The sequence below is a fragment of the Agelaius phoeniceus genome, chromosome 18 (genome assembly GCF_051311805.1).
Source record: "Agelaius phoeniceus isolate bAgePho1 chromosome 18, bAgePho1.hap1, whole genome shotgun sequence".
Taxonomy (NCBI): domain Eukaryota; kingdom Metazoa; phylum Chordata; class Aves; order Passeriformes; family Icteridae; genus Agelaius; species Agelaius phoeniceus.
This window is the reverse complement of record NC_135282.1, coordinates 2110195-2130002: the sequence shown is the minus strand read 5'-3', so window position 1 is coordinate 2130002 and position 19808 is coordinate 2110195. Positions and strand designations below refer to the sequence as shown.

The following is a 19808-nucleotide window of genomic DNA, read 5'->3' as shown; positions in this document are numbered from 1 at the left end:
TGCGGAGCCAAAGAAAGAGGCGTGAGGGAGGCAGGAGGTGTGAGGGCTGCCATGAGGGGATATGGCGAGTTATTGCACCTTGGTAGCCAAGACTGCCGTGGTGACCTGCTGCCTTGGTGAAGCTGCCTTTTGGCACCTCGAAGCGAAGAGGTGCTTCGAGGTGCCAAAAGGTTCTCAAGAGAAAAGCTTCGAGGTGCCATGGTTCTCAAGAGGAAATTCTCTTCCCTCATGCCCACAAGCCACGACACTGAGGGGAAAGGCTACTTTGGGGGTGTGGGGGTGAAAAAAGGATGATGAAAAGGGTCAGAACTGAGAGGAAAATCAGCTCTGAGTGTGGGAAAACTTAGGACAGAGTGAGGGAATGAGTGGAGAGAAGCTGTGCCCCTGTGCTGGCGTGTTGTATGTGGCGAGGCCCCTTTCCCAGCCTTGGAGAGTGCCGAGATCGAAGAGGGACAAAACGGAGGGGAAAATGGAACATAACTGAGGGAAAACTCGGACAGCAGTAAGGGAATTACCAGAGGGCAGCCACAGCCCACGAGGAGGTGCGTGGGAACATCCCTCTCCCGCCGGCCGTGCGCGGGGGCTGCCCCGTCCCCTCAGGAGGGAGAGGGCGGGCGGGCGGCGCCGAACGCGCTCCGTGCCTGGGAAGCGCCCGAGAACGCGCGGCCGGGACAGAGCTGGGGGGCCGGGGGAAGGGGAGGGCGCTGCCCGGCTCCCTCCCACCCTCTCCGGATAAATGAGCCGCCGGGAGGCGGCGGGCGGCGCAGGCTGTGGACGAGCGCGGCGCATCCCTGTCCCGTCCCCGTCCCGTCCCCCGCCGCGCCCAGCGCTCCCTGCCGGCGGGGCCGCCCCGGGCGCTGCCGCGCGTACTCGGCCGCGTCCCCGCGGGGCTGGGCGGGGGGATCGGGCTTCGCTTCCCTCCCCTGGGAACGCCTGAGGGCGGGGGCGGCGGGGCGGGCAGGGCCAGGGCCGGTGGAGGGGAGGCGGCCGGGACACCCCGGTCTGGCTGATGCTGGCGCTGCCCCGCGCAGCACCGGGCTCCGGCAGGCTGGTAGCGGCGGTCGGGACGCAGGAGGGGCCCCCCGGGCTCCCTTCCCCTTCCCTCCCTCCGCGGCGGGCGGCGCTGGAGGATTTTCTCCCGCCGCGGCCCCCTCGCTGTCCCCCAGACATGGTAGGTCACCTCCAGCTGCAAGGGATGGACGAGAGCCTGAAGGAGAAGAGCCGGGAAGGCTTGCTGGACAGTCCGGACTCGGGGCTGCCCCCCAGCCCCAGCCCCCCCTTCTACTCCCTGTCGCCCGGTGAGGGCCGAGCAGGGGGCAGCGGCGGTGCGGACCCCCCGGCCCCGGGCCACCGGCGAGAAGCCAAGGACGGCAAAGTGGTAAGAGCCAAACCCGGGCACCGGGCTCTGTCCCCTCCGGGCCCCGCGGGGGAAAGGCAGGAGGGCGCCTGTGACCACTGCCCGGGCACCGCTGGGCTGAGTTTCCCCCGCAGTGCCCCTCGCCCGCCGAGGGCACTCCGGGCTGCCCGTGGCGGCTGCGGTCCGGTATTGGCAGCGCCGCTGCTGTGCCAGGCAGCGCTTGGCCCGGTGCCGGGCAGGGGTTTTGGATACACTCACAGAGTGTTGGCAGCTTGGCTGGGTGAACTCTAATAACGGTGGGGGAGTGAAACCCCCGAGTCTGAACCAAGCTCCCCTGCCCACCTTCGGAAGAGAAAAGCGTCGTTGTTTCTCAGTGACACTGCTCTGCCTGGTAGGTACAGGTTGGAGCTGCATCCATCCGGACCGAAGCAGGGGTGTCTGGCTCCCAGCCATCATTACGCCCTGGCATCCCGCATCTGTTTTGTGAGGAGCGTGAAGCCGCGTTTGCTGGAGCCGTGGCTGAAAGAGAGACAAAAGTGCCCTTTAGCTGGGGCAGGGTAGGGATGTGTGTCCGGGGAGATGCTGGGGACAGGGTATGGGAAGGGCTGCGTGCCTCTGCCCTTGCTGGAGCCGGGCTTTGTGGCATGAGCCTGTGTGAGAGGTTTGTCCGCTGGCGGCCGAGCGGAGCGGGGGTAGTGGTTTGTAAGCTCAGACAGCTGGCACAGCGCTGCAGGTCTCGGTCAGCCTGATGCAGCGCCAGTGGAGCACTTGAATGTGGAGTAGGATCTGGGTAGATTTATTATCACTATTATTTTGCTTTATTTGTTTATTTCTATCCCTGAGCTATAAAACCTGTTTTTAAAACACAGCGTTCAGAGCATAAGCAATGGTGGGGGAGGTTTTTAAAGGATAATGAAAGTTCTTCCCCAGGGCTCTTAAAAATTTTTTTTAAACATGTATAAAAGATGTTTGTAGGTGTATTCAACGTGGTTAATTGGCTTACAACTGCAGCACAAATCTTTCCATGAGAAAAATTTATCTACCTCTGGTTTAGTGACAATTTAGACTTCTTTCCCATAGAGACATTTTGCAATGACTCCTCACACCCTCGTGCACTTTCTCAAGTTCTAAGGCCTTTTGAGCATATTACTGAAAACTGCATTTTACTCCTGAACATGCCAAAACCTTCCCCATGAACAATGACTCCTCACAGTGGAGAGGGTGTGAGGGCTTATTATGAAAGTCAAATCTCAAACCTGCTAACGCCGCAGTTCCTAATATGGAGCCTTACCTGCAGATGCCTGGGCGTGTGTGCCATCCCGATGGGAGTGTTTATGTACAAAGTTACCCACACGCCTCTGATTTGGCAGCATCAGGCTTGTTCCTGTGTGTCTGTAAAATAAAATTGGGGAGGAATGTGAGTGAAGGCTGCTGGAGCAAAAAACAGCAGGGGTGAAGGTGTCTGCAAAACTCTGTAATGGGGATATGACAGTCACCATTCCAGTCATATGGCAGTTGGCCACCACACCATCCAAGAAAGTCCTTAGATATCGAAGAAGAAAGAACATGAGAAAATTTATTTCAGTTCATGGGCTGTTGGGATTAAGAGTTTTAGTGCTTGACTCCTACAGGGAAAAAAGTTATTCTTGTGATCTGTATAAGGTAAAGTTTTTCAGTTGTTTTGATCATTAATGAACATTTTAGACACTTCAGAAAAGCTTACACTGTAGATGCTTCCAAATTCTGCATCATATTGCAAGGGCTTCTGCTTAGAGTATGGGTTCCATACATTGGGAATGTATGGAATTCTATGCTCTTAGCAGGTACAGAAGTTTGCAGGGATCCAAATGCTGGAACCAGTTGGACTGTGTTATTTGGAGTGGTGCTGGGCTCTGCTCTTAACTCTGTTTGGATCACTGCAAAATAATGAACTAAATAGGAATTTTCACTCTATTTGACTGCAGAGAGTTTCACTTCCTCTCATTTCCACTGTGCAAATACTGTACTTGCAGCTCATACTAAAGCAGGAAAAATATGAAGAGTATTGCTTGCTTCATACTTCTAAATTGCAGTGTCTAATTAGCTTTAATTTTGCCATTTTACAAGGGCTTGCAGATCTATGAGCAGTTATGCAACCCATGAATGTGCTTCTGTTTAAGTCTATTCCTCTGCTGTTCATCAGAGCATGCAGAATTGGCAAATCAATAATTGCAGCTATTTGCACACCAAGAAATGCTGGTTTTAATCGCCTGTTATATTAGTGGTTGTTTTGCTTATAAACGTGACAGAGCCAGGAACACAACCTGCACTCTTTGTGTTGGAATACTATAAAACCATACATAACTCAGTCACCAACAGCCAAGGTTCTACTATGTACAGTTACAATAAATTGCTGTCAGGTGAAGGAAACAACATTCCAGATCTGAGTGAAGTATTTCATACTATTCTTTGCTGCAGAACTATCAAACCACCACTCTGAACCCAGTTGCATTCTTCTGCAGCCAGCTATTTTGCTCCAACTTCACAAATATGTTACAAAATTTTTCTGCTTTAGGACAGCCCTTCTCATGGAGACTAAAAGGAGATTGCATGCCCTTATCGAAGACTTTCTTGTGTGTAAAATCTGTGTTCTCTCTGCTCTGTGTTATTAACTGTGACTCTGAAAAAGTAAACTCTCTGCTCTTTAATAAGCACAACTTTGTTTCAAAGACAATGCACCATTTATTCACATTTAACCAGCCAGTTTGGGAACAGCTTTGGGATCCAAGAAAATATGAAAGGCAATTTAGGGCCAGAGTCATAAATACCACAAGTTCAACACCATTTAGGGACTTTTTTTTTTTTCATTTTACTTGTAGTGCAGGATAAATTGGCTTTTATTTCTTCAAATAAAATCCATGTAGGGAATTTGTCAAGTGTTTTGTGCTTAAGTGCAAATATCCTAAGGAAAATAGAAGGTGACTTTTACCTAGTTCTGCCTTTTAAATCTGAAACATTATTAAATTGATTCTTATGACTTGGGTTACTGAATTCTCTAGACTGTGTCTGTAAAGCTGGGTCAAAAGGAACAGAAATACAACAAAATAAATCCTAATAATATGCACCAAGATGCAGTTGCTGAAAGCGTAGGGAATGAAATGACATCAAAATACCCATATCTGCTTAGAGTTTTCCCTGTTGTTCTTGCCCTGGGTTACTGATTGGGGCTAGAAGAACTGCTTTTAGACTGTGCTGAAATAAGTGCTTTGTATCCATCACACAACTCCTAATGGATATCAGGGGACATCAAGCTCACATTCATCTGCAGGACTATCCATTGTGGGTTCTTGAAGCAGCAGATTTTATGTTCCTTCCCAATAGTGAAGGGAGCTTTTGCCACTGCAGTGAGTTCCTTTTACCTTGTAAGGTTTAAATATTTGTGCACTCAACCTGCCTCAGTGAGCAATGACTTCTGTGGGACTAAATGCCATTGAATCAGCTGTGGGGATGTAGGGAACTTCTACTCACATTCCGCAGCAAGAATGATTCAGAATCGCTCTTGGGTGGTGGGAGGAGATTCCAGCTTCATCTCAAGTATGGAGAAGGAGACCTTGCCCCTTGGCACAGCCTTCACAGACAGCAGTGGGGTCCCAACAACGTGGTCCAAGTCAGCAATTGTGCCAACCCTGTTGGATTAATGGCTCATATTAAAAAACCCCAAAAGAATATCTCTTCCGGACATGCAGCATTTTGAAGACCCCTTGGGTCACAGAGCCAGCATCTCATCCTGCACTGAAAGGGCTTCAGGAATGGGGCAGTATCTGTAGGGGCTGGGTGAGGAACACGGCCATCAAAGGTTTTCCATATGTAATTTCCATACCTGTCAGCACCTACACTGAAAGCACACGTGAGGGGGAGGCCCAGCACCCCGAGCTGAGGCAGCCTGCAGCCCACACACGAGGCAGGGGACGTGACTCCCTAGGCCCCGTGGGTCCCAGCAGCTCTGGGGAAGCCCCAGGCTGGCGCAGGGAGCAAGGCACCCATCTGGCAGCACAGCAGGGTTTGCCTCAGGGCGTGCTGGCAGCCTGGCATCCTGACCCACTTCTGAGCCACTCCCACAGGACTGGATCCTGCAGGAATTCCCCCAGCTTCAGCTCCACGCCTGTGTCCTCTCCTGGCAAAGGCTAATCCCACCTGGCTGTTCCCTGGCCCTCAGCCCCACCCAGTTCTGGATGTGCACCCGCTCCTCTTCCTCCTTGATGGACAGGGCATGGCTCTGGGCCTCACTTGATTGGCCTCACCTGATGTGACAGATGTCCCTTCTGGGCAGATCAGGGAAACAGGCATTGGGATCTCATCATCTGCTCTGAAAAGCGTGGCTCTGATGAAAGACACTGAGGGTGATGTCTTCTAGCTCTTGAATTTCCATTGTGTCCCTACGTAACCCTGTGGACAATAAGCAAAGTAGCACACATTTCCCACTTGAAATAAAGGAGGGAGATAAGCAGGAAGGATGTAATTCTTTGAAATAATAAACCCCTGCTTTCTACCTGAGCTTTGCATTTTCTGTTATCACCTCCCAATATAATCACATCCGGCTCTGGTATAAATTACTCGTAATGTGCAATACGTGCAGATATTGGGAAAATAAATGGTCTGTTAAACAAATATTGCTTATCTTCTAGAGCGGAGAATGTAGATGTGTGTCAAATAACTCAGCCAGATCTTTCATTATAGCTGTAAATAACAGCTGAGTAAAGTGACATTTTCATGGACCTGACATGTTACCATAGTGGGAAAATGTGGTGAGAGATTTGCTTATGCCCTAGCTCAGTTAGGAGCTGGGAATTTGGGAAGCTGTATCCTGTTTGTAGTCCTGACACTTGGAAAGCTGTTTCCCCTTACAGTCCCTAGAGATCTAATGCCACATCTTAGTGCCTTCCATATAATGACCATAGCAAAAGGAGTCAGTCAGTTCTGGTTCTTTATGCTCTCTGGGGAAAGGTTTTGGGGGTTTATTTACTTCAAGTCATGTTAATTTCCTTTCCTTTTTCTTGCTTTGCTGCCTGGAATTTGGCAGCTAAAGAACAGGCAATGCTGTCGATGGGCTGTAGATTGAATTCCATTCAGCAACCAATTTTATCTGTGTTTATCTATCTGCTACTTGCAGAAAGCAGAGTTTAGCTGCCCAGGCCGTTACATGCCTGAAAGGCATCAGAGTTAAGGCAGAGGGAAAAATGCAGCCAAACAAGAAAGCTCTTCAACTTATTAATACTACTGTAACTCTTTGCTGGTTGACACAAATTATGTACTAGAGAAGAAATAAAAATAAAAGCTCATTTACTGCCTAATATTCACCTTGGATCAAGTTGTAAACATGGGAGTCACTTTTTTGATATCTCCGGTATCTTTCATTTTGTCTTCTCAACCTTCCTTGCCAGACCCCTTCTGTCCTTAAAGATGCCAGGGTTGTGGTGTCTTTTGTGAAGCTGCATCTGGTAAGTGCCAGCACAGCTCCAGTTAGTGGGGACAGATGGACCAGGTCCCCACTGCAGTGTTCCAGCACAGCAACCCTTGGATAGACAGACCTCGACTATGGATCACTCATGGACAGCCTGGTCTGAAGTGATGTGGACTTCTCCTCTTCACCATCAGTGACCCCCAGGAGTGTGCAGCAAGCTCTGCTGCCTGCCAGTCTATCCATAGTGCAGGATAATACAGAAACCTACCTTATTTGTGGAGTGTCCGGAGATCACCAAGTGATTCCTAGAAACGAGCCAGGGGTCCTGATTTTCTCAAGGGAGCTCAGCAGTCCAGTGCTCCTCCTCTTTCAACCATTCCTGTGCAGAAGGAAAAAGAATTGAGTCAGTATTTTTTTGACAGGCAGAACATTTTTGGTTTTTTTCCTTAAAGCAGATTGGAAGGAGTCGGTGTCAAACTCTTGCCAAAAAGCCAGCTTTTGACATGTGCCAAGCATATAACATTTCAGCCCCAAAGACAAATCTTTTGGAAAGCTCATATCCCCTGTTCCTTGCTTCCCAGCTCCAGGTGACTTGCAGGAGCCGACATTTCAGAAGATCACTGGAGGGAAAACAAAATGTCACCTGAGGTGCCTTTCGGTGGCTGCTGTGTGAAACCTGTGGTTGCTGTTTAGTGACCCCTTCAAGCTGTGCAAGCAAATCAGTTGCTGTTTGGTGAGCAGCCTGCAGGATCTTAGAGATCTCTATTTTTAGGCCATGATTTGTAAGTTATTTACATCTTCCATGTGCAGACTTCCAGGTTACTTCAAAGTTTCTGACCTGCAGCAGCCCACAGAAGAGAGATCTGAGTCTGTAGTGGTCTTGACAGGCAGCAGAAATCCTGGCCTTGGCCTGCCAGTGTTCTCAGTTGTTCCAGCTTTCTAAACTAAGCCAAGCCTGCAGGTCTGAAGTTGGTGCTCATCCACAGCCTATGAAATGCCTTTTGCCACCCTTCCCTGCCCAGAGCAAGGTTAACTGTAACCCCCAATGGAAACAGTCTCATCACACCCCCTCCAGCACTAACCTGGAGAACACTCAATCCTGCTCTCACCAAGTTCAGCAGCAGATTTTTGACTCTGATTGATGTCAGTCGTGCACACCAGCACCTCTGTTTCTCTGTGCACACTGGTGTTGTTTCTGCAGCGTGTTCTTGTTTCCTGTTCCCTGCTGTGGGACTTGTGCTCTGCACAGACGGCGATTGCCGCCGTGCCCACGCTCTGACCGAGCAGCACCCCCGGCGCTCGGCGGGCTGGGAGGGCTTTTCCCATGCAAACACTGGGGGCCAGATGCCCCAGCAATGTTCCTGCTAAGCCACAGGAAGGACTTCATAACATCTCCTGCATCCTGGGGATGTTCAGAGCACACTTGGTGTCAGCATTTGTTAGCAAGAAGTGTGAAGGCTTATTTGCCTGGAAGCACTTCTTTGAAACTGCTTCTTTAAAGGAGGGACGTGTATCCCCAGCCTTGTTTCCTTCACCAGTTCAAGCAATCTGCATCCCTGTACAGGTGAACCCCCAAAGGGCAGCCTGCCTGCTGTTCACAAAGCTCATGGGCATGTGCAAATGGTGTTTGACGCCTGCACCCAAAGGAACCTCTTCTTATGTACAGAATGTCTGTAGAAAGAGCTCTGGCCTTGTGCAGACTGTTACAAGCTGGACATCTGCACCCTTGTGAACTGAGGCTTGTCTGATGTAAACAATTCACATTTCAGAAGCAAAGAGCTTTATTTATGACCAGAAAGGCTGCCCTTGCCCTCCCCTGTCAAGAGTGTTGAAAGCAATTCAGGAATGAACTTTGCCTTTTGGCCAGTGTTTGCTAGGGAGGGTGAACATATATTTTTTTTTTCTTTTTTCCCCCTATAACTATGCAGATACTGTTCTGTTTTGACAATGGAACAGTATTCAATCAAAAAGAGGGGTTGGCCATTTTACTTAATAGTACAACTTTACACAGTTGTAAAGTACAGGGAAATTGCAGTATGAAAAGAAGAAACAGCTTTGTGGCTTTGGGACACAGAATTAAATGGCTTGGCAAATTCAGATGGAGCAGTGACATTTTTTGCCTTAGCCTGAGGCAGAAGGCCCAAACCAGTAGAGGAAAGCAGACCTCAGCTAGCCATCTACAGACAGCACAGAGGCTGCCAGCCATCTCCTTTAAAGAGATCCTGTGTCCCTGTGCGTCATAAATATCTGCTGACAGAAAAGTTGTGGCAGAGACTGAAACCTGCAGTGACATTTTTCCAGGAGGGCAGGATTAGGCTGAATTAGCTGCTGGGTTTGGTCCAGGCTCCAGACACAGGATCCCCATATGTGGGAACTGGTGTTTAAGAGCACTCCAGTATAAAATCTAGTGGGATTAGTCATTTCTGTGGTGGGCAGAGGAGCCTAGGCTGGTCTGTGACAATTTGTCAGAGTAAGTTCACAGTGCAGTTAGTCTTAAAAATCCAGTTTTTGGTGTCATGAATTGGAGCCTCTCCATTCGTTATAAAGTGCTGGCTTGCAACTGGCTTCCTGCATTGCAGAGGCCACAAGGTGCCCCAGTGTCTCACCCCACCCTCAGTTTTATGGTTAACAGGAATGTCCTTTGGAGCACAAGAGCCATTTTTGGCACGGAGACTTCGGGAACAGCAAATCTATCACTTCCTCTGCTGGATTGTTTCAAGGGAAACATGATTTTATGTACATATTTGTATGTATATCTATAAAAATACATATACATGTCTCACTTCAGTAAACCTACATCCTTCAAGTCAGCAGCCTTAGGCCCTATCGCTGTCTTAGGTCAGACACGGAGCACTTCTCCATGCTGACACATTTTGAGTTTTTTAAGACTTGTTAATTCCTATCAGTAAAGGCAACATCAGGGCTAAAGAAAACTTGAAAACAATTGCAATTCCTATGAGGAGCAAGAAAGGAAGAAGGAAAGGCAGGGTTAAATTGCAACAAACAGATACTGCAGCAAGAAGTGAGAGAGATGTGGGCACAGTCACGTACCTGGGAGGTGTGCTGGGGCAGAGGGAGGTGTTGGTTGGTGAGGACAGTCCAGGTGTTCTGTTAGGCTGCTCAACTGCCAGCCACAGCACGTTATGAACTGTGCCAGCCCCACCTGTCGTGTTCCAACACTTGCTGTGCTCTCCTTCCCTGCAGATGCCTTACCTGCTCCTGAACCCGTCCATGCCAGAGATAAGGCCTCGAATGTACCCGGTGTTTTTTGGAGAAAGCATTGAGGTCAACCCTGAGCCTGTGCAGGAAATCAGGTACAGATGGGACTGGGTGGGTAGATGGGGATTTCTATCTTTTTGCTGGTGCTTCTGCCAAAAATTAAAATGTATTTACAAATGGGAGTCATGTTTTTTTTGATGGAAAGGGAAGGACAGGTGGGAGGGTAATTCCTGAATTAAAGCCACTGACAGCAGCACAAGCAGAGAGGAGGAGGCAAGATCTGGAGGGAGGTTTTAACAGAAGGCAGCTTTCCTTCCAAGGCCAGCTAAAATCCAAAGCTGTGAGAGAAAACCATTACCATCTGTGGGCTTGATGGCCTCCACTAAGTAATCTGATGGTCTTCGTACTGTTCCCAGATGACTTGTATCTTCAGAAGAAGCAACTCCCTTCTAATTGGCACCTGTTTTTGTTCGCTCTTGCCACAGAGAAACCAGTATTAGACAGCCCACAGAGACTGAATGAGCTCCTCTGTGTGAGGAGATGGTCCCTCAAGCCACTTATGGAGATGTTCTGCCCTCCTGTGGGGCTGGTGCTGTGGCCAATGGATAAATGTTGGTCTTCATTTGCTCTTTTGCTGATGTGGAATCCTGCAAACAGCGGGAGCACTTACACACAGCTTGGGTCAGGGACAGTGGAAGGACTGTAAACCCCCTCAACCTATGCAAAAGTCTCTCTGGAAATGTACCCCAGTAAATCTCTGCTGGCTGAGGAACTGCCAGCGGGCATGTTTTAATGGTGATTACATCGGAGTCTTGTTTTATGTGTGCTGAACGACTTGCTTACACCCTAGCTGTGCAAAATACATTACAGCAGCTCAGATTACACGCGGTGCACAATCAGTCAGCCCCCCTCTGGGTGGAGGTAATGACAAGCACACACCCAGCTTTTAATCTTTTTTACGTGGAACTGCACATTCCTTGGCTGCTGATTGCTGGAGGAGCATTTGGGGAGCAGGGAAGATCAGTGGAAGTCCTGTTCCCCATGGCTAGGGATTCCAGAAAAAGCCCTTTTTCTGGCCTGGTGTCTGCACATCCTTTCTGGATGGCTGCAGAAAAAAAGGCAGGGCCATGGCATCCTACCTGTTGTGGTTCTTCATCTGTTGGCATTTCAGGTGGCCAGTTCTTTTGAGACCAGTGGCTTGGGCAGCCATAGCCCACAATATCCCTTTAGTTTACCTGCTCTTTTAGCATTACTTGGATTTTTTGTAAACTCCAACAAGCATTCTCACCCCTCATCTCCCAGCACTTAGATTTTAGCTGGTTTGGGCATTTTTGTGCAATGATGAAAGAAAAGACAAACAGCCTTGACAGCTCAACAGGTCCATTATAGGGTGTTTGTCTGCATCCAGTGTAGCTCTTAGGGCTGAGCTGAGGCCCCAGTGGGACCCATGGAGAAAACCAGAGGAAGAAGAGTTGTTGCTTGTGGCCTCTGCAGCAAGGTGTTTTCTGCCCTGGTTCTGCTACATTGTGGAAATGCTGAGATGGATTCACAGCAAGGTGGGGTTCCAACAAGATTCCCCAGCAGGACAGAGAGTCCTCTTGGCTTTGGGTTGTAGAGTTGGCACCTCCCCAGTGTCTGTGCAGTAGGAGGTGGTAAATGCTGCCAGCTTCGAAGGGTTAGAGGAGAGTCCTGCCTGTCTTGCCTCCTTTGCTGCCTGGGCAGTGCTCCTGATCCCTTGGTGTCCTCTGCAGGTGCAATTCCGAGGTGAAGTACGACTCGGAGAAGCACTATCGGGACGACATCTTCTACGGCCCCATCCCCACGGTCACCACCTACAGCGAGACCATCATCGCCGCTCCCAACTGCACCTGGCGGAACTACAAGTCCCAGCTGATCTTCGAGCCCCGCCAGAAGCCGGTGAGGTTTCAGAGCACGACCATCATTTTCCCTAAGCGTGCCAAGAACATTTACCGGACCACCCTCAACTACAGCTTGGGCTGTGCCAAGCGCTGGTTTGCTTCCAGCGTGCAGCTGGAACTCTGCGAGGAAACCAGCCCGTGCGTCATGTACAGCGAGACCCTCTGATCCGCCCTGCTCTGGCACCCGCGCAACCCCCGCCGGGCCACGGCCTGCACGGGGCTCTGGCTGGGCCTCGCTCGGTGGCAACTGAATACTCATGGCTGGAGAGCAGCTCTCGAGGCTTGCAGGGCACAGGATGGTTTTGATCAGTGAGAGGCTGGCTTGTATTTTGCGACGTTCCTGACATTCATGATCTGGATTTTATTTTTGGGTTGTTTGTTTTTGTTTTTTTTTTTTCTCCGAGCGTATCTATTTTTGGCTTGTGTTTAGATGAAGTCAAGATGACAAAGGACCCTGTTACCCATTGCAGAATGATGCCTTATGAGCTCTGTAGGTCTTGTCTAGCACATAGGTGAGAGTCATTGTAAGCTTCAGAGCTATTTTGGTCTCTGCAAAGGGAAGACCAACTGCAGAGTCAGCGTCTGTTCGGCCCAGCACACACCAGGCCAGATCTCTTTGAGAGCTGAAATGCAGAGGAGGTGGTTATTTGTACCAGTACATCACAGCTTGCTCCAACAGCTCCTCTCAGTGAGAGCTGCCCTATTACAGCACCGCAGTCACCTCACTTCCTGAGAGGAGTGGAGACTGTCACCTCGAGAAAAAGAGGATTTAAACAGGTCCCCCAGCTCTTGCTGGCAGCTGGATGTTTGTATACCATAGCAAAGCACAGCACAACCAGGAGATGGGAGGAAGGCCTGCTGTGATGCACAGACACATCTTTTGTGAGCCCAGCCAGGAGCAAGCAGGGAGACTGAGGGAAATGAACAGCTGAAGGGCTAGTTTCTAAAAGTCACTGAGAGATTTAGGAGCCCAGCGCCCTTCTAACAAAAGTATTGCCATACCAAGTGTCCCATGCTGTTCACTGCCTCCAACACCTAATTTAAGGGATCTGTATGCACTTGCAGACCTTCTGAGTTTCAGGGTGTGGCTGTATTGCAGAGAGGAGTGTAGAGCAGAAAGGTGCTCCCTGGTTTCTTTGAAGCCAGGGCAGAGTTAACTCACCCTCTCAATAGTTTCCATATTTGTGGCATGGGCAGCTTTTCTGCCTGTAGAGGAGCAGCCAGACTTTCTCAGTGTAGAGCTTGAAAGATTGAAAGAGCCCAAATCCATCTGGGTTTTCCTAACTCAGCCAGGCTGTAGCACTAAAAACAGCAACTTCACAAACAGCTGAACTGTCTCTGCAACAGGACCAAGAAACAGTGAGCAGGAGTCAGTGCAACCATCCTAAGGTAAAACATTCCCCACTCATGAATCCCATCTCCTGGTATATCTTCACTTTGGTCTCTTGCTGAAAATCTGCAAGAGCCTGGATTCCCACAAACATGTAACTTTTGAAAATAGCATGGAATTGTCTCCAAAAATCTTACCAAGAATTTTTGCATGCTGCTCAGGCTTAGAAATAACCACACAGCTCCGGAAATTAATTTCCAGCTTTCTCTCTTCTAAACTTTCCATTTTGTTCCTGACTTGCTGTGAGTCTGATGGAGTTATTTCAGAACACAGCTGAGCAGCCAAGTCAGAAAGCCTATTAACAATGTCAACAAGATGTAGCTGATTGCCCAGAACAGTTGACGCACAAACCCGCTGAGATTTAAAAAAAAAAAGGTCTGAGAAACTTGAAAAAATAATAAAATTAGTGACTTATAAAGATACTTTTTCCATCAGTTTCAAAAAGCAGTTGGTAAATGTGACCAGAACTGTGACCTTTATGAAACAGAGTTCTCTTGTTTAAAATGTAGCACAGTTTTTCCACCAGAGGTAAATATAAAGTCTTTAAATACAAACTTCAATCCTGACAGCTGGAGCATCGTCAGTGCTGAAAGATGTGTGTTATGGCAGTGCTGAACTCTCCCTGTCCACTGGGAGTTAGGACTTGGTAGGAAGAACCCCTCAAAGGATTTCCAAGGCTTCCACCTACTGTTGAATTCTTTACAGCAGCACAAACAAGGACTATATTTGTAAGTGGTCAGATTCTGCTGTCACTGTCTGTCAGCATCAAAGCCTGGAAAAGCAGCATCTGCCTCCAAAGGGATTATTATGCCTGAAGCAACCCTTCTCCCCAGGGCTCCAGCAAACAGGAGAGCTGGCTTGGGCAGCAGGGAGTTGGTGCCTGGATGAACATGGCCCCAGTGCAGTGAGGTTGGTGATGCACTTACTTGCTGGTTCATCTTCAGGTCCATCCTGTTGGCCACGTGCTGCTGCTGAGCCTTGGGAGCAGGGGAGATGCCCCTCTGCCTTCCTGGGGACAATGGAGGCTCTGGAGGGCTGCTGCTGAGCCTTGGGAGCAGGGGAGATGCCCCTCTGCCTTCCTGGGAACACATGGAGGCTCTGGAGGGCTGCTGCTGAGCCTTGGGAGCAGGGGAGATGCCCCTCTGCCTTCCTGGGGACACATGGAGGCTCTGGAGGGCTGCTGCTGAGCCTTGGGAGCAGGGGAGATGCCCCTCTGCCTTCCTGGGGACACATGGAGGGCTCAGTGCCTGCATCCCCAAGAGTCTGTGCCGAGGGGCAGGGTCCCAGGCTGACAGCAGTGCAGTCCAGAGGAAAGGCCATACTCACACCCAGGAGATCCCTGCACGATGACAGAGGGCACTGATGGAGACAGGCTGACCTCAGAGCCAAGGGGATGCCAGACTCTCCCTGTTCTGACCACACATCAGGCTTTACTCCTTTGAACAGCTGGAGTATTCCCCTGCTTCAAGCACAGAGCTGCTGTGCTTGAACATGCTGGTCTTTGAGCAGGACGGTTTTTCCCCAGAAAAGTCCCTTTCATCAGGACTGGCTGCAGGTTTCTGCCCACTCTGTCCACTGGTAGTTCTGTTTCCTAAATATCAGCTGCAACAGTAAGGGAGAATTCAAGGCAAGCCAAAAAAGCCCAGTGTGCAAATACAAATCCAGCAGAGAGACTGAACCTCAACCTGGACTTTCACCACACAGGGAGAGGGGCTGCTGAGGCAAAGTCTCACAGGTGGATGTGACCCCAGGAGGGTGCAGTGGAGGGCTGCATCCTTGGCACTGGAGGGTCCCACACACCCAGCCCAGGCCTCTTTGAAGCTTCATGCTTTGTTTTCTCTGCAAATACACCAGAAGTGACCTAACATGCTCCTGCTCCTTTGAGTTTAAGCAGCTTTTCTGGTTTTGCCATGTTAGGGAAAAAAAAAAAAAAAGATAGAAAGCAGCTTGGGTTTCTAGGCTGCTGAACACACTTTGAGCTGTGTAGCCATGGTGGCTATGGTGGGACTGTCACCCTGGACCACATCCAAACTGGGACATTGCCAAGTGCCTGAGATCTGGAGAAATTTCTGAAAAATCCCTTCTTATATGGTATCTGCCATGGGCCCATCACAAGCTGATTTTCTTCTCAGCAAAAGCTGGTGTTGGAAAGGGACTTTGTTTTTCCTGAGGTCAAGGAAACCACAGAGGGTCAAGTCTTCACCCTTGCCTGGGCTCACACCCCAGCCTGCCTGCCCACTCTGTCCCTGCTGCTCCCATCTCTGTGGCTGGGTTAGGCTGTGGCAGAAAAGCCAAAGTTCATCTTACTCATGACTGGGAAAAGTGATGACTTTTTTTGTTTTGCTTAAACACCAGAAACTGAATTATGTTTTTGTGTTGCCAATGAAGAATCACTTTGGGCAGCCAAGAAGTGCCTTGTGCCATACCTGTAGTGTGTTTGTACATCTCAAAGGAACAATTAGTCCCACTAGGGAGGTGCTTTTCCTTTAAATGGAGTGTTGCTAATGTCAGCCAACAGATGTTTGTTCCTGTATATTTTCTCAAAGATACAAATGATAAATTTAGACCATGGAAATGTGAGTTTCCTTGAATAGCTGGGACTGTGGCTACACTATTTCTCCCCAGGATCCTGATGTGCATGTTGCCCACAGCTCTGCAAGCCTGATGGGTAAAGTCAGACACTGCCTTTATCTTTTTTGATGAGGGGAAGATTGGTTTTTTGCAATATGGAAAGTCCCTATCTCAAAGGTGGGGGGTCTCTCCCATTCATCCCTACGATTCTTTTGCCCTGGAATACAACAGAGTGTGCTCATGTCTGGCCTGCCTGCATTGCTGTCATTGCATTTGGGGCCAAAAAGATGAAACCCTGACCAAATATTAAACTTTTAGAAGCTGTGGAATATGTTGCACAAACTGCAGAGAACAACTTTGACCAAAAGTTTACTGCTTGTCTTTATTGTTTGCCTTTTTTTTTCTTTTTTTGTTTTTCTCCTTCCTAAGCCAGCTCTACTTTCATCAATGTGAAATACAGACAGATCTGCACCCTGGGTGCACACTTTCTGGGACTGTTGAAATGGTGTTTGGGTGTTGATAGCAGTGTTTGAGTGAGCTGCTGGTCAGAGAAGTGAATGCTATTTACTATTTATGTTGAGTGTGTCTTAAAAAAAATGGGAAAGGTCACCAGAGGGCTAATGAGCAAAAAAGACTTTGTAGAGCAAACTGAAGACTAAAGACTGTGTGAGTCTGACATAGAGGTGAATGGTTCTGTGTGTGAACACTGTGATCTAGGATATTTAGCCATTGTGGTTTTAACCTGCCTCTTTTCCTGTAGGAAAAGGCATCTTTGCCTTCTTTAGAGCTGAAGCAAAATCAGATCCATCCTCTGCCACAGTCACTCGGTCCTGCTGAAGCCTGTGAGCATCAGCCTTCCCCAGGCTCAGGAGGTGTTTCTGTGTGCATCAATCAAACAGGCACAGAGCTGTGCCTCTGTGAGATGGGGGAATGCTTTAGAGGGGATGATGGATCTTCTTGTGGGATATTCAGATTTTTATTGCCAGATAAAGTCTGCTCCCTGAGGATCACCTGATCACTCACAAATTGATCTGTTCTAAACATCTCCCCTAAAGCTCTATAACCATTGGATTTTATAAGTCTTGGGAGGCACTAATTCTTTTTCAGATACTGTAATGGCCATCAGAATGAGCAAAGTATCCTATCATGTGAATTGTGACCTGAGGATGGGATTGAAAGGTGTCTGAAGGTTAGAGAAGGAAGAAGAGAACTTATAAGTGGTGGAAATGCATAAGGATGTGTCATATTTTTATTTTTGTAAGTCTGATTCTCTAAGTGCTTGTAAAGTACTTTACTGTTGTATATGTGGTGATGCAGTAGCTCACAATATCCTTTTATTTTTGTATATTCCTTCCTCCACCATAATCCCTTTCTTTTCGACTCATAGAGAGTAATTTAAGAAGACAAAATTTATATGTCATAATAAAATGCTCAAACCCTCTTGCTGATGTGTGCAGAGTTTCCTTCCTCTTCCATATCCCTTGGTGCCTAATGCCCTTTTTCTGTTTCTGGTGTGTTCAGAAATGCCTTTCTGTGGATTTCAGCCCAGCTCCCGTGGATGGGTGGCTGTGGCATAGTCAGTGCTGTGATGTGCAAACCCTGCTCTGTGTGCCCAAGGGAAGCTGAAAAGCTGAGGAGGAACTCTCAGAGGCACTTTTACCTTTCAGGATTTCCCTGGTTGTCAGTTTGACCATTTCTTTGCTCTAAATTTCCCTCTCCAGCTTCATCTTGTACCCAGCTGTGAAACCTTGGTGTTGGATCTAGACAATTCCTCTCCCAGCTTTTCCATGGCCTTCAAGGGCAGGGAGAACCCACACAATGCTTATTTCATATCCAGGTGTCCACATTCCAGGGCACTATTGGGATCCCTCCTATGTCCTGGCTTCCCAAATCCCAGTGGTGGATGAGCTGCCCTGGGGCTGAAACCCCTCCTGGCCATGAAGTGCATTTTAAAGCCATGGCTGTAAATGCCTCAAGCTCACCAGCCAGCCCTTAGTAGAACACTCTTTTGTCTTCCAAGACCCAAGATGTCTGCAGGGAGAATCTGACACTAATCCTTATGGAAAAATCATTGGATTTATAGGGATGAAGTCAATAGGCTTGGATGAAAAGGGCTGTAAAACTCTAAGGAATGGAAAGGAGAAGCAAAGCCATGTTATGCAAGAATTTGCTTCAGCTGCAGCGTAAGTGCCCATGTCCTCATCCCAAGCCTTTGACAGAAATTATGGCTGAACTGCTCCTAGGATGAAGGATGGGAGACAAGCTCATGGCTAAGAACCTGAGGAAACACAACAACTTGGAGAAGGCAGGGGTTGTGCAGGCCGGGTGAGCTCACTGGCTGACACCCAAATGCCAGATGAAGGACATGTGCATCCACTCCTGCTATTTAAATAAAACCATAAAATGTGAGTGCTGTCCAATGAAGATTCCTGAGGTGGCAGCTAAATCCTCAGCAGCAAAAGCAGTATTAGATGCAGGATATGTGTTTTGGCAAGTGTGCTCAGATGAGCTAACCCCTAAGCTAGTGGCTTTTACTGTGCTAGTTGGATGTTGTAAATTTAAGCAGATGATGCTTGGTATTAGTTTTGCTCCTGGGATATTTCAGAGAGTAATTGCACATATCTCTGAGGGATTACAAGGTGCTGAAGTTATAATGGATGGACTTTGAATTTAAACTAGATGCCTTTAGGAACAGAAGGAAAGGTTTAGGCTGGTTTTACAGACAGCAAGAATGCTGAATATGAAATGCCAAAAGCCTCACCTAAAAGAATTTGCTGATTATGGGCAACTACAAATTAAATAATAATAAAACTCCACATGGCTGGGATCCCTATTCCACTCAACAAAGCAGAGCTGTAAGGAAACAAGAGATGCCTTCATCAAATTTCATTCCACAGCTATTTACAGTTAACAAACAATGGAAAGATTTGCTCGAGAAAGACCCTTACCTGATCCTGGAGCAGTAATAACGTCCCCCTGCTGCCAAACCATCAGTCCAAATACCATGTGCAAGACCTTAGGCTGGGTCTTTGCTCTCCATCAGCAGATGGCAATGTCACAGCCTGGACCTGCAGGAGTGGCTTTGGAAGTTCTAGGCAATGCCAAGCAGCTGGAGGTTATATTGTCCTCAAAAATGTCAGGAATCTCTTGCAGTGTGAAGGAGTCACCAGAAGCACGCCTTGAGTGGTGGCCACCTATAGGAACTGTCTCCTCTGGCACAGGACACTGAACTGTCACTTAATCCAGCTCTGTGGGGAGTCTGGAATGGAAGACTGTCAGAGCAGATCCATCTCTGTCCCCTGAGCTGACCCTGTGGCTTCACAACTCTTTCTCCCAGAAACCATTCCAGGATGACTGAATCCACCTGGGATGCTTCAGATGCAGCTCTGCAACCTCCTGGTGTCCTGTGTGGCAGGTTCAGTGCCCCAGGGGCACCTTGGCCTCAGCAGATGAGCCCCCAGGGTGGCTGCATGGGGCCTCTGGATGCTTGGCATGGTGGCAGGACGGTGACTTCCAAGGCTGGCACTGCCAGCTGCCCTCAGCAGTGTCTGCCCAGCCATGGGACGTGGATCCAGTTCTGGTTTCCGTCCCTTTGCCTGCAGGAGCAATTCCCACTGCAGATGCAGCCCCTGCAAATCCTCCACAGCCTGGCAGGAACGTGGCTTGGCCACCACCACACGGCCCAGCCCCAGCTCTGTTTCTAAATCCCCTGGTGTGGTGACACTGCAGAGGAGCAAGGACCTGCCCCAGGGCCGTGCATCTTCTGCCAAAGCACTGAGTCTCCTTCTCCTGGCAGCAAGCCCAGCCACAGCAGGGAAATTAACGCAGGAATGGCTTGTTCTCAAGTAGGATAAAGGGTCCTGGAATTGCTTTTTTGGGGTGTAAGGAGGGAGTTTTATGGGCTCTATTTTC

At 48.8% G+C, this 19808-nt stretch overlaps 1 protein-coding gene and 1 long non-coding RNA gene across 2 annotated transcripts; one reads left to right on the top strand and one right to left on the bottom strand.

The window, feature by feature from the left end:
- Window positions 1–750: 750 nt before the first annotated feature.
- RFLNA (refilin A) lies at window positions 751–17339 on the top strand. Its single transcript, XM_054646035.2, has 3 exons — window positions 751–1378; window positions 10002–10111; window positions 11768–17339. Exons 1-3 carry the CDS (start codon window positions 1010–1012, stop codon window positions 12099–12101), a joined length of 813 nt encoding a protein of 270 aa, XP_054502010.1. The 5' UTR covers window positions 751–1009; the 3' UTR covers window positions 12102–17339.
- Window positions 2662–10687, bottom strand: LOC143695456 (uncharacterized). The gene is made up of 5 exons (XR_013184661.1): window positions 10375–10687; window positions 7066–7176; window positions 5638–5782; window positions 4865–5022; window positions 2662–2749 (listed from the first exon to the last, which is right to left on the bottom strand). It is a non-coding gene; the product is annotated as an uncharacterized LOC143695456 (long non-coding RNA).
- Window positions 17340–19808: the final 2469 nt, after the last annotated feature.